This window comes from Bombus affinis, chromosome 13, assembly GCF_024516045.1.
Source record: "Bombus affinis isolate iyBomAffi1 chromosome 13, iyBomAffi1.2, whole genome shotgun sequence".
Lineage (NCBI taxonomy): Eukaryota > Metazoa > Arthropoda > Insecta > Hymenoptera > Apidae > Bombus > Bombus affinis.
The window spans coordinates 3,068,627-3,081,945 of NC_066356.1; the positions used below are offsets into that span (position 1 = coordinate 3,068,627).

The 13,319-nt window shown below is 35.0% G+C and overlaps 1 protein-coding gene across 1 annotated transcript in view; it reads left to right on the top strand.

Moving 5' to 3' along the window:
- Positions 1 to 12,820, top strand: part of LOC126923334 (membralin-like) — a 65,276-nt gene extending 52,456 nt beyond the window's left edge. The window contains exons 11-13 of the mRNA XM_050736699.1: positions 1,003 to 1,102; positions 8,102 to 8,450; positions 10,358 to 12,820. Coding sequence (XP_050592656.1) covers positions 1,003 to 1,102; positions 8,102 to 8,450; positions 10,358 to 10,575 — 667 coding nt within the window. The 3' untranslated portion in view covers positions 10,576 to 12,820. The remainder of the gene's footprint in view (positions 1 to 1,002; positions 1,103 to 8,101; positions 8,451 to 10,357) is intronic.
- Positions 12,821 to 13,319: the final 499 nt, after the last annotated feature.

Genomic DNA, 13,319 nt, shown 5'->3' on the forward strand with positions numbered 1-13,319 from the left:
TTAGTAAAATAAGTTAATTGCTCTAATAATGAATTTATAAATTGCTAGTTACTATGTAAATTTTCCAACAAACAAATTAAAATCTTGTTTCGGACAGTTGCAAGCATTATGAAGAAAAATCTTTGCGACTTTGTTCATCGAACGCGGTAGCACGAAATACCGTAACAAGTAATTAAGTTAGAAGAAGATTAAGAGATAAAATGTTTCTGTGTTTTATTTACCATAAACTAGAGGTGGATTAATTCTTGACGCGATGAGAAAGAACTTTATGATTTTTCGAGACGCGAAATCGGAAAGTTTCGCCGGTTTAAAAATATTTTATTACCCCATGGACGTTAGTAAACGAAATAACCTGTCTATAACGATACAAAAACGTTTCGATAAATTATAATAAATAGATGGTCATTACTTAATAGCTAGTAACATTACTACGTAGCTATCTTTACGTGTTTTTATAATATTTCTGCTCTACTGTAACTGCAACGATTACGAATAATAAATCATTTATAATTTATTAAATCTGATTATTAAATGTTTTCCGCAATCATTCTTCACTGAGTATCACTATTATTAAGTAAATCGTTATTGTTTTAAATGTACTATCAGTTTCTTTTATCTAAACGGCGATGTTGTAAATGATATATTGCTATGTTGTTATTAGAAACTGTTATTTCGTATTTTAATTTTTGACGGAATTTTCGTTTAGTTTTATGTATAAAAATTTAATCATGAGAAAAATTGTAAATGTGGCATTACTTATAATTTTCCAGTCATACTAATGACGTCCCAGATAACGTGCCAGCCTTGATATTTCAATAAGCAGGAACCTGATATGATTTGATCGATAAAGCCTCCATGTTGTTACACGAGTACCGCTATATTGTAAATATCGGGGAATTATATAATCTGTTAAATAACGTTGTTGTTGATAGAAATACGATATAATACATAAAAGTAAAACCGCATGCTTTCTTCTTATAGACGAAATAATTTTTGTTTCAGATTTTTTTACCTCTATCACTTCTCCTTCTACGCATATCATTACCGATTTAATGGGCAGTACAGCAGCTTGGCCCTTGTTACATCTTGGCTTTTCATACAGGTAAGTATCTTTTTTGATAAATGGTTGGTGTAAGAATTTTCTTGCATATTATATTGTTCGATGACTATGGAGAGTAGAAATTTACGAAATAATATTCACAGAATAAAAATTATAAAAGTACAATGTTTACATGTAGTAATACAAATTTCTACTGTAATACTATCTTGTTTTAAATTTTCATTCTTATAATATTAATCAATCAATGTTTAGATGCAGACCATAAAAGGCAACCGAAATTTATTAATCACGTCCCACTGTATCTTAAAAATTTAATAATTGACAAATAAAACATGACTTTGTCTCTGGTTCAACATTTCACCTCAAACTTGATCGAGAATGGCTTACAAGTGGATTCGATCTATACTGGTCTATGTAAAGCCTTTGACTCTGCTAGCCATGTAATTCTTATTTTAGAACTTAAATCCCTCGGCTTCAATGTTAACCTATCCTAGCTATACAGTATAGTTACCTCGTTAACAGGCTTCAAATTATTAAATTTAATGAATGCTACTCGAAGCCAACTGCTGTTCTCTTAGATATCCCTCAGGGATCCCATTTTGGTCCGCTAATTTTTATCTTCTTTATAAATGATATCTCTTCTGTCTTCTTGCACAACAAAATGTTACTTTTTGTCAAGATTTATCGAGTAATTGCGTGTGTGAAAAATGCAACTATCCTGTAGAGGGATCTTGATAGATTTACTTAATAATGCACCAGAAACAGATTAGAAATTAACAATTCCAAACGCAATATAATTCACTTCAATCGTAAACTCGCCTTTACCTATCCATCGTCAACCGCATTCGCGTTTCATGGAATATTCTTTTCTAACAACCTTTCTTTTCAAGTTCACTGCCAACAAGTATTGTAATTCATACCTCATACAAAACACTTCACTTTATTTATCGTACCGCTAAATTTTTTCTCAATATTTCTGCACTACGTACGCCGTGCTCCTATAATTCTTTAGTTCGTCCTCATTTTGAACACGTTTCTGTTATTTGATCTCTTTAATACAAAAATCAGATTATCCAAATAGAATCAGTATAAGCCAAGTTTCTTAGATTCGCCTCATATTTAACTAATACACCTATGTCTTAGTATTGTCATGATTACGAAACTATTCAATCCCGTCTGAGTTATTGACCGTTGAGCAGCGGCGCACCATAGCATGATCATCTTCCCTAATACCTTACACGAAGTATAAACTTCTACATTTCTCTACTTTCTTTAAATCCGAACCCTATCCAACTAATTACCTCAAATTGTTAAATATTACGTATACATAATTGCTAACTAGTTTTGTAATATTATTGACTTGTTTTGTAAATCTTTAGGTTTTTTCAAACTATCAGTTTGCAACACGGTCCGTAATCATTAATCGCCAATTGTAGTAATATGTAACTACATGCTTTCTTACCCGTTAATTACAAATAAACACTATTATTATTGTTATTTTATGATTCAACTGATATCGTCGCTTAAGATACACTTTTAAGCAAATAATTTTCTTCATTTCTTCGCAACTCAGTCAATTTTCGGTAGTATATCTTCAGTAGCCTTGCTTAACAATTAAAAAGCACAAAGAAAGAATACGATACGATAGACTTACGTTTATTAGACGTTGTTAATAATTTTTTAAAAGAAAGTAGATTTAGTTAAACAGTCCTAAAATATACCGATTTAACAAGAGAACAATATGAGAATATCTCAAAGTCTAGCATTGCGTGTACTTGGGTAAAATGTTTCTGGATTAAGACGCAAACGAGCAGTCGCCGTGGATGGTAAAATAATCGTAAGCAGTTTCAACAGGAATACAAGTAGAAAGCGCAAGAACACTTGTTCTCGTTAGTACTGAAAACCTGCGCATTAATCAAGAATGCTTTGCGACCTACTTGAGAAGTACTCGGCCAAATAAATGTTCCTGGCGAACTTAACAGTGGTGGTCGTTCGAGGTGGTTATCAAAGAACTCTGCACAAACAATGAGCACACGCGTTTAGAAATTATGTCACGGAGTACTTTTCCCCTTTGGCGTCTACCGTCTACCGATCGATCACTCCTTTCTGACATCGATCGTGAATTTCTCAAGAGGGCTGCAAATGTGTTTGCCTTTCAAATTGCTTAGCCCCGGATGTTCGTCGTGCGTGAAAATATGTTTTCTCTCTTGTGCGGTCGAGAGCTTGTTCGATTGGACGTTTGAAGCCGGCTGAATTAAATCGATGAGAACCATAATGACGGGGAACGTTACAGGGTGGATTCGTTTTGATAGATGAGAAAGACTAATTGTGACTCAAATAAGTGTAACCGAATGAACAAAATTTTAGTTACATTTTTTCACATTCATGTTTTATCTAAAGACAGATTTTATGCAAAGTTGATTAAAACTTTGAATCGTTGTTATAATATCTGAATGAAAATAGAACAACATAGCTACTTTTTATTAGAAATTAAAAGAGGTGTTATGCAATCCAGAAGAGTCGTGGTCTATAGTGGTGTATAGTGAGCTATATTGCCGAGTTCTTTTCGCGGTAGATTTAATAATTAGGTGTTCAGAGATAGATTTCCGTCAGTTCGAACGATATAAAACGAAAGACGAATATTTTACAAGGAATTATAGTGGCTTCTGGTGAAAGTTCTGCTATTGACAGTAACGATAGCGAATGAAGAGCCATTGCTTTGCAGTCTAGACCCTGCCATCGCTCAAACTTAAGTTACGTAAACGCGACCAGGACAATGCACCTGACAGTTCAATCAATGAGAATAATTTAATGCCAACTTAGGATTTCAGTGAGCGGGCATAAATACCATTCAGTTCTAGTTTTCTCCTTTACTTTAGTTTTCTCTCCTTCTCTCTCTCTCTCTCTCTCTCTCTCTCTCTTTTTCTCTCTCCGAATACATTGTACATACATCTTTATAACTTTCAGAATCGAGTCCATTTACTCTTGAAAATTTTCAGATATTCGTAATCCTATTTATCCCCACGGATGTTATTTATAATTTTCCTTGCATCTGGCTTGATAATATTTTGCGAAAACAATACCTGTTGTAATAATTAACCAATCAGCTCTATATCGATATACGTTAATAATACAAAATTTATTTGTTATTAAATGTATTTAGTTATATATCTAATCTACATATTCAATCGTATCATAAGATATGTTGTCTTTTGTCAGAAAAAGAGATCATATCTTCGATTAAGAGACTAAGATTTGGTTAAGTCTCTGCAATGAGTATGTTTCATTTAGTTTGATTAGATTAGTTCATAAGAACAATGGATGATGAAATTGTCATTATCACCTCGAAATTACTGTTTCTTGGAGATCTGATAAAGAGCGGATTTAACACGAATACAAATGTTTTGCAATTTTTTTTTAAATGTATAACTCAATATTTCGTCATGTCTTTCTACGAATCAGTATTTACTTCGCATCGTATGTGTATTAGTCATTCGTAATTGTCTTAATTGTTGATTGCAAATTTCAAGTTTACTGAAGAAATTTTAAATTAAATGAACGATATAGCATACCTTGATAATTGATTTCCTTTCATTATTTTATCGGTAAATGAGAAAGACTAACTATATAGTCGTAAACATTTCGTTTTCGTAAATGAAATTGGTGAATTTTCCAAAAAGTAAATTTTTCAGTACAACAATTATATCCTAGGTAATCTGATTCGATAGCGTATTTTGATAATGCAATGAATCATAATTAGATCATCGCGATGGGCGTATTAACAGTTATTACTCTAATGGCGTTACAATAGCTAGCTGTTGCGTTAATAATTGCGTTCGGTATGTACTGTATATATATTTTGCGTGGAAAAATTAAATACCATTAAAGTGTAATGGAGCGGCTAATTAGCCGATAAAAGATACGAATGAATAACAGATTCGACTGTTATATGCTCACAAAAGGAATATTCATTTTATGACACCATCGCGTATTAAAAGTACGGTGGAATTCGTAATAATCTCGAGCAGATCGCGAATTTACGCGGATAAATGGATATTTTTAGAAGAAAATAATATGGTTGATACACGTAACGGTAAGTCGATCGTATTTAGTTTGATGTATAATTAAATATGTTTAACTAATTAATAAAGAAATATCGTTTTATGAAAAATTATGTGGAACAAATTATAACGCGTTCAAATATTTTCTGTTTTGTTGAATGGTTTAAAAAAGCCCAAAATTAGTACATTTAAAAGCAATACATAGTCAAGTAGTTATCTGAAATGAATAACGAGACTACGCCAATAAGATAAAAATCAAATCCAATATCTTTGTTCTTAAAAAAAAAAGAGGAAGAAAAAAGTAAAAAAAGTATTCGTCATTTCTTAATAGCTTTTGTTTCACTTTATAGCCGATAATTAAATCTAATTTAATAATAAATAAATCGATAATTAAATCTAACGTGAAAGTATTTCAAAGTTTTTGTTTCTTTATCTGCAACATATCTAATTTAACAATACCTCTATGAAAAAATGCAAATAAATTTTCGTACGAATATCGCTTGATTCGATGGAGGTAGTTTAATGTAGAATATTAAACTATTTAAATCACATACACTGTATATCGAATACTATTTTAGAGTACATACCTATCTTACTATTTCAAAAATCATTTTTCCAGAAGCGATATTTTTCTCGAGGATTTTCGTATTCGTCTTGGGTTATATTCAATGACCGGTTAATCATCAGGTGATCTAGCTATCGCGAATTTCGATAATATTCCTCGAGCGCTGAAATTAAGTTACTTACTCCTGTCCTAGTCGCGATTAATATCAGCCGATAGTTAAGCGGTGCTCGTTAACAAGAGCAACCAGCCGGCCAAGCAACGATCGGCAATTATTTCCCCGGAACGAGTTTATGAATAGAAGCCAGACCACGGGAAAATTCGAAAACCCGCCGGGCAACAAGACATGATCGGTTAAACCGAATCGTTTTGACTCCTACCTCGCTCTCGCTTATTCTCTCCCTCCCTCCCTCTTTCTCTCTCTCTTATCCTCATCCTCACTCATCCAACCATTCGCTTCTTTTCTATATAGGTGAGAGAATCGGGACGATTAGCCCCGCGGCGTGATTATATGCTGGTCGATATCGATGTCATCGGCGTTGATTATCCAGGAAACGAAAATCCGGTTTCCTCGGTAACGTGTTTCACTCTAGCTATCGTTTTATCCTGGCCATCCTTTTTCCTCGAACCTAACCGATGGCAGCCTGTCTCGGTTCAACTCTATCACTCGCATAGATGTGTTCTTTTTTCTGAAACGATGCAAATTCGTTTCGTTATATCGGACGAATCACCGTGGGTACCATTTCCTTCATGTCGACGACAGGTGCCCGATGTCTCGAGATATCTATTTTCTATATTCAACTTCTCCGCGTTTGTCTCATTCTTCCAATTCTTCTCTTTCTCCGGTTTTCCCCTTCTTTTCTCTCATCCTTTTCTTCTACTGTTTCGTTTCTCTTAAGTTATCGGTTTACGCGTTTCATTTCGACGTTGCTTCTTTTTGGATCTTCAATCTGGGCCACTTGGAAGAATCTTGGCTACATTTGTATGTCGCTCCGAACGCGAACGTATCGATCAATATCGTTTCGATAATTCGTCGAGAACATGCGAAAATGAAGGATCGAGAGAACATTTGTCTTTGTCCTTTGTTAATTATGGATTAATCCGCGACTGGTATTCCACGAATCGACTTAAAAATTTTTTTGAAAAATTTCAATGATCAGAGCGATATCCACGTAAAATGATATTTAGGACTGTAAAGACTGCATTATCATCTTTGGTAATAGATACTTGAAACTTTATTGTTTCTAAGTTATCAGTAATCTTTGTAAATGTTTTATCGGATCTTGATTAACATGACGTGTTATCTTGACCAACGTAACTTATGGAATCGATCATTCAACTGAAAATGGATATCATTGGGTAGGATAAAAGCGTAGTATTCCAAAGCATAGTACAAGGTAGATAATAGAACTAACCTTAAGGTTTCTTTCTGTCTTGTCACCTGCACAACAGTCGTGTACAACAAATGTTCTAAATATATTTTATCGACAAACATTTCAGAAAAAGTAGCAATTTGTTATTATATAAATTATGATGAATTACGTTACGACGACAAATGTAGCTGTTGTCAGATATTTTGTAGAAAGATGTTCGAGTGCATCATAGAATTTTGATATTATTTACCATGTTCAAGAGACAATAATTATTGCGTACTTTCTCAGTTTTATGCCAATTTCGGCCAATCAAGTTTCGTCAATGTTAGCAATGGAGGGTGAATTTCGATGGAGCAAAAATGGCCAATCTTGCTTCATTGTATCAGTAGAAATTTTCTTATTTATTCTACGGTAACAATGAAATTATTTATACCCCATATACACGCGTGGAATGTTTGTAACTACAGTTGAATAAGGATATTGCGATAGGCGGTGAGTTCGGAAGTATGATGAAGAGGGATAAAGAGAGATGGATGACGCAAAGCTTTCGAAGGGCACGGAGAGAACGAGAGAAACGGTATAGAACAAATTTGGTGAATTTCCATATAAATTTGTTGGGCAGGAGCGACACACACAGGCGTGTACCTCGTTGAACAGCCGATATCACGAGGCCGTGTGCCTCGTACCTATATTCTATCTAACACTATCGATAGTGACCGCCACAAATTCACAAACTAAATATCGTAGTTTTAATAAGCCATCAAATCAATGATGTTAAATTTGATTATTAATCGATTATTGAAAACGAAATTCCAGTTGGAAAAATGGACACCGTTTACCGTTTGAAGAAATCTCGTAGGCTTTCTAAGACTTTTTAAATTATCATCTCAATTTTTTGGTCGAGATTTAGAGACATACAATTAGAGTCAGTTATTATAGGGTTATTACAGACTCAGCCTTTATGCAATCTTTTCACAGAAAGTTATTAAAAAAGCTGAATAGAAAGTAATCAGTTTATTTATCCACGTTTTTGTACCAATTTTAGCACTCGATGCTATACTTCTTCCATCACTACGAGCTGCCCGTGATCCTACAGCAGGCTCAATTACAGCACCTCCTGTTCCGCAATCATGCACAGCCTGGCATGGCTGACCTTTCACCGGAACAACCTTCGCCTAGTCTAAATCGGGCACTGACTAGCACAGAAGCAACACCTGAACCTTCACCAGCACGAGAGTCAGCAGGTGTCATAGAACCTGAACCGATACAAGAAACATCATCGACCAGTCCACCGCCAGCTGAGTCGAATTCGACCGCCTCCGTTGTTCATTTAGAGGAACGAGTCGAAATCACAATAGCAACCCCTTCGTCCACCGAAGAACAAAATAACAAAGGTAAATAACGAAGGTAGAAGTAGATGATAATTTAGATATATCATTTTGTGTTCCTTTGTAATGTACGAGTAGAAATGGCAAACCATGTAAGCGCAGAAGCGGATATTTTCGATAAAAACAGAAAACGTATTTCCATTAATTCTACCACTTACATAGTTCCTCACCTCGACCTTTCACACACCACCTTTGATTTTCATTTGTTGTTCCGAGATCGTGTGCTTAACGCATGCATGTATACTGCTAAAACTATGCGGTTTGAAACATTATACAACGTTGAAAGTGCATTTTGTAGCTCCTGCTACAGTTAGTTGTCACTTCAGGAATCGTTTGTATCATTCAGCATACGGTACCTTATGATCATGTATCAATTCGCACTGATGCTTTGCACCAATTAGTTTCCCCCCTTTTAATTCTATTTATCATGTTTCTCCGTGATTCGAGCAGTCCATAATTCTCTCAACGAGTGAAATGGATTCATAGAATAGTATTTGTACTTATATAATTTATATATTTCTGTTGCAAATAATTCATCGTGAAATAATGAATATGGTAGAATATTTTACAGTCACTGTGATTAATAATATATATATATATATAAAATATATAATATGTAATACATAATATATGATATATGATATACGATATACGATATACGATATATGACATACGATATATGATATATGATGTATAATATATGATGTATAATATATGATGTATAATATATGATGTATAATATATGATATATGATATATAATATATGATATATAGTACATAATATATAATAATAAAATAAAAACGATTATCAAGCTAGCTACTTTAGATGCGACTTTAGATTGCAAAGTGGTTCTTATCTTCCTTCTCTTATATTAGAAACGAACAGTTGTACGTATTTCGATTCTTCCCTAATTTTTCCATTAAATTATATTAAAATTACTGATATAATGATTTGTATGTAACACACATTTTATGGAACAAAAATACCTATTTTTGTTTCCGAATCCTGACTGAGAATGATTTTACTGAGTGAATGTAAATTCGTAAAAATACCTTGGTCACATTTCATTGATCCGCCATGTAATATTAATTTTCATAAAAGACACTTTGTAGTTGGATGTTTGTTTTTACAACTCGCTCATTATCATAGTCGGATAACGCTGCTGTTTGATACGCTCACATAGAACGACAAAATATTTTTTTATCTTCTTCGTTATTCATTTATTTTCGTACCCATGCGTCTCTCTTAATTCTATCCAATTTACGTAAATAAACTGATGATGAAAGTATAAGCAAAGTTACGAATAAAACGAATAATTCCTACCTTAGTAAGGTATTGATCAATTCGAATACTAACTTGAACGAATATACAATTGTGTGAACAAACGATAGCAATTATCAGCACGTTATCTGTTGATCAAATTTTCATTCTTTCCAACTATGTATTAGTAAATAATGTTTATAGAAAACCTATTCCTATGCTATAAAATTTTACGCACAATGGCAACACAGGAGGCATGACAATTCGTGACCAAATACTTGGGTCTTCCATAAAAGAACAATTTTTAAGTTATATATATGTATATCGTCCACACAAATCATCATACTGGTACTAACGATCATGGCAAATCTTGCATCGTTTATAGGAAATATATTCATATTCAGATTATTCGGGACACGAATACTCAAAGGGTTAATTAGATCTAGCATGTCAAGAATGTTTCACGCCCGCTGCCACGCTTACTTAAATGTATCACCGTGTTTTTCCATTCATCTTGATCCCAGCTCGTCACGGTTCTACTGCCTAATTACTCACTTAATTTCGTTTTCCAATCTTCCCATGGCTTTTTGTATGCATCGCTTCTCCCAGTATCGTTACACCGGGATCTGCTGAACATTGCTTTGAATCTTAGCGACAGAGAATCTCACGGAGTCAACAGCTTCGAACACTAACGCGGAGGCGAGCACGCAACCGAAAATAGAGGAGGTGGGGGTATCTAGGAACGCTGCTTCCTCCTCGAAGATCGGAGACAATGGATCATCCACCGATACCTCTACATCGGAAGGGTTCGAGGTGATCGAGGCTACAGAGACGACGCGTAAGGAAACGACATCCTGTCAGGACAAGTAGAGAAACGTTAAAACGCCTCGAGCCATGCCAATTGCATAGTCAGGATAGTCCAGGAGAAGAGGTTGGCATTTCAGCGCGGCAGCATCTGCGAATAGATCGTCTTGGAACCGAAGACCTCGAGGTTTGCTGACAATTGAAATCGAGGAGAAGAGATCGTATCGTTCAACATGGACCATACATGGCCGGAATAATACGTCTATTTTCGAACAGTTCGATATCCAAGTATCTTGAAAAAAGGCTCATCCTTCAGTCAGAGATAGAAACAAATAGATACATAGATAGAAAGATAGATTGATAGATGGAGAGAGAGGGGGGAGGTGAGAGCACAGGGAGAGTATTTTGACGCCAGTTGGTGGTCAGGTGTTAGGTTTTAACGAGTAACTAGGGATTGGAGGATCGGGACGTGAAACGGGATAACTAGTGACTGAATCTCGTCGTAGTACAGGGCCAGATCCCGTGAAATATATTTATATTCCCTTTCCTGGAAGGTTAACGTATGCAGTATATCGTGTCCCCGAGGTCAGAGAGGAAAGCGAAAAAATGGAAGCGCGAGAAACGAGTTCGAGATTTTATTATTATAACATGTGTGGAATATGAAGAGCACAGAGGAAAGGAATAATAGATCATGAAAATATAAATGAATAAAATAGAATTTTTTATCGAGATCTAAAGGAAAAACGAATCTTTCTGTTGCCGCGAGTATACGCTTATACGCTCCTTCTTGTATCGTAGATACTTGCGTTATCGTGGATTCGTGTAATATCATTCACATTGAAAATTTTAAAAGATGAAGAGTTTGTAGTATTCGATTGATTGAATTTGAAACATACGATTTTTATTTATTGTTCTTTTTCTCGGGCGACGACGATTATATGTATCTAACGACATCGCGAGAATAGCGAGACTACAGTTCCTGGGCGCAACAAGTTGGAGTGCCTTCGGTGAATATTCCTTCCTTTCCTTTGTTCGCTTGTTTCGCGATACGTAAAAAGAGATTTCTTCTTCGTGGACGGATTTTGATCATAATACGTTGAACAATGGACAAACTTGTGGAAACAGGATTCAAATTTTTCGCCGTGTATTTCGCGAGATGAATCGCTGAAATTTTCATTACGATTTTTCAACGAGTCAAAGACTCATTCCTGCATGCACTTTCTTTCTGAGCTTCGCACGTTTGTATATTAAACTCGAGGAACCATCGATGATTTGGTTTTTGTTGAAATTTCATTCGATCGATCTGTGATTTCTGGTAATCTACAAAAAAAAACCGTTTCGAATCTCTCTACGGATAACGCCGTTGTACAGAGCGAAGTCAGATGCAATTCGTATCTCGCAACAAGTTCTCCAATATCGTTATCTTTAGGTCTTAGTTAATTAAGGGGATTGTAGTACGCTAGATATGTGTCGGTGTTGTGCGAAACATTAACATTCTTTTACGTATTGTAACGTTATACACAAGTTTATGATTAGGGGAACACGAAACGAAGAAAAAGGAGTGTAGATTAATAAGAACGTCAGTGAAAATATCTTCTACTTTGTCGATGTAAAGTTTCCATGTTGTCTCGTTGTTATTTGAAAAAGCTTACAATGGCTGGTCAGCGTGAAAGAAACCTTATTGTACCATACATCCGACATGAAACGTTGTTGTAGCGATCGCAGGTACCCTTGTGTCGCGTGTATTAGATAATAAATTTTTCTTTTATTTTGTCTTCTTTCTACTTAATTCGACAAGCGTTTCTGATGTGAATGAGCATGATTTTTTAGCGTGAGTACAAGGATCGAACACCGATTTTTCGAGCAATCAATTTTAATCGATAGTGGTCATAATATGTAAGGATTAATTGGTGACAGAACTTGTTAAGAGATACTTAAGTGCACATATATACATATATTTATTCTTTACTATAAACGTTCTTCTATCGTATATATGTAAATTTATCATGAAAGAAAAAGGATGTGTTCGTGGCGTTTGAGCACTGTACATTTCCGTATAAAGGACGACGAAAGATGTTCTAAGGGGATTGTAAAGTAAAAAGAAAAAAAAGGGGAACATGAATGTCGTTCATCGTTTTAAGCGGTTTTAAATTCGATGCGTCTATGTAAAATATTTTCCTAAACTTACGACATAAGAATTTGTTTTTTGTTTGGTTGTACATAATAGCTATTGCGCTATAATTATTACTATTATAATTATAATACTGCTGCTCTTACTGGTATATTACAAATAAACATAAAGGTGTTGCAATTTAGTGTTGTCGTACCTAAATCCAGATCTTCTCTCTGAATGTATTTAATCCAGTAGTATATTTGACATGTACTTTTTCGAGAGCGAGGCTTCACATGTAAAAATATTTGGTTGTAACACGCGCCCTGTCACGCTCTGTATATTAAACGTCTTACATTATTTTAATTATTTGATCAGACTATTAAAAATGCCTTTCTATACGAATTCGAGGTAAGATTACGGATTATCTATCCTATCATAAAAAGTCAGTGAGATGACTTGATAAAGGTTGGGAAACACTGATGCAGATGGTCGCTCCAGCCAGGTTGTATCGTTCTGTTTGTCGGATACCTCTGGCCACGGAGGAAGCCTCAGACGACGCGACGGTCCTGAGGCGAAACACGGAAAATGCAAAATTTAAAAGAGATTCCCGTGAAATTGGAATTGATTGTTCAAGCGAGACAGCGACGGGGTGAGCCAACTACTAGCTGGAAGTTGAATCCTGTCAAAGTCGCGGACT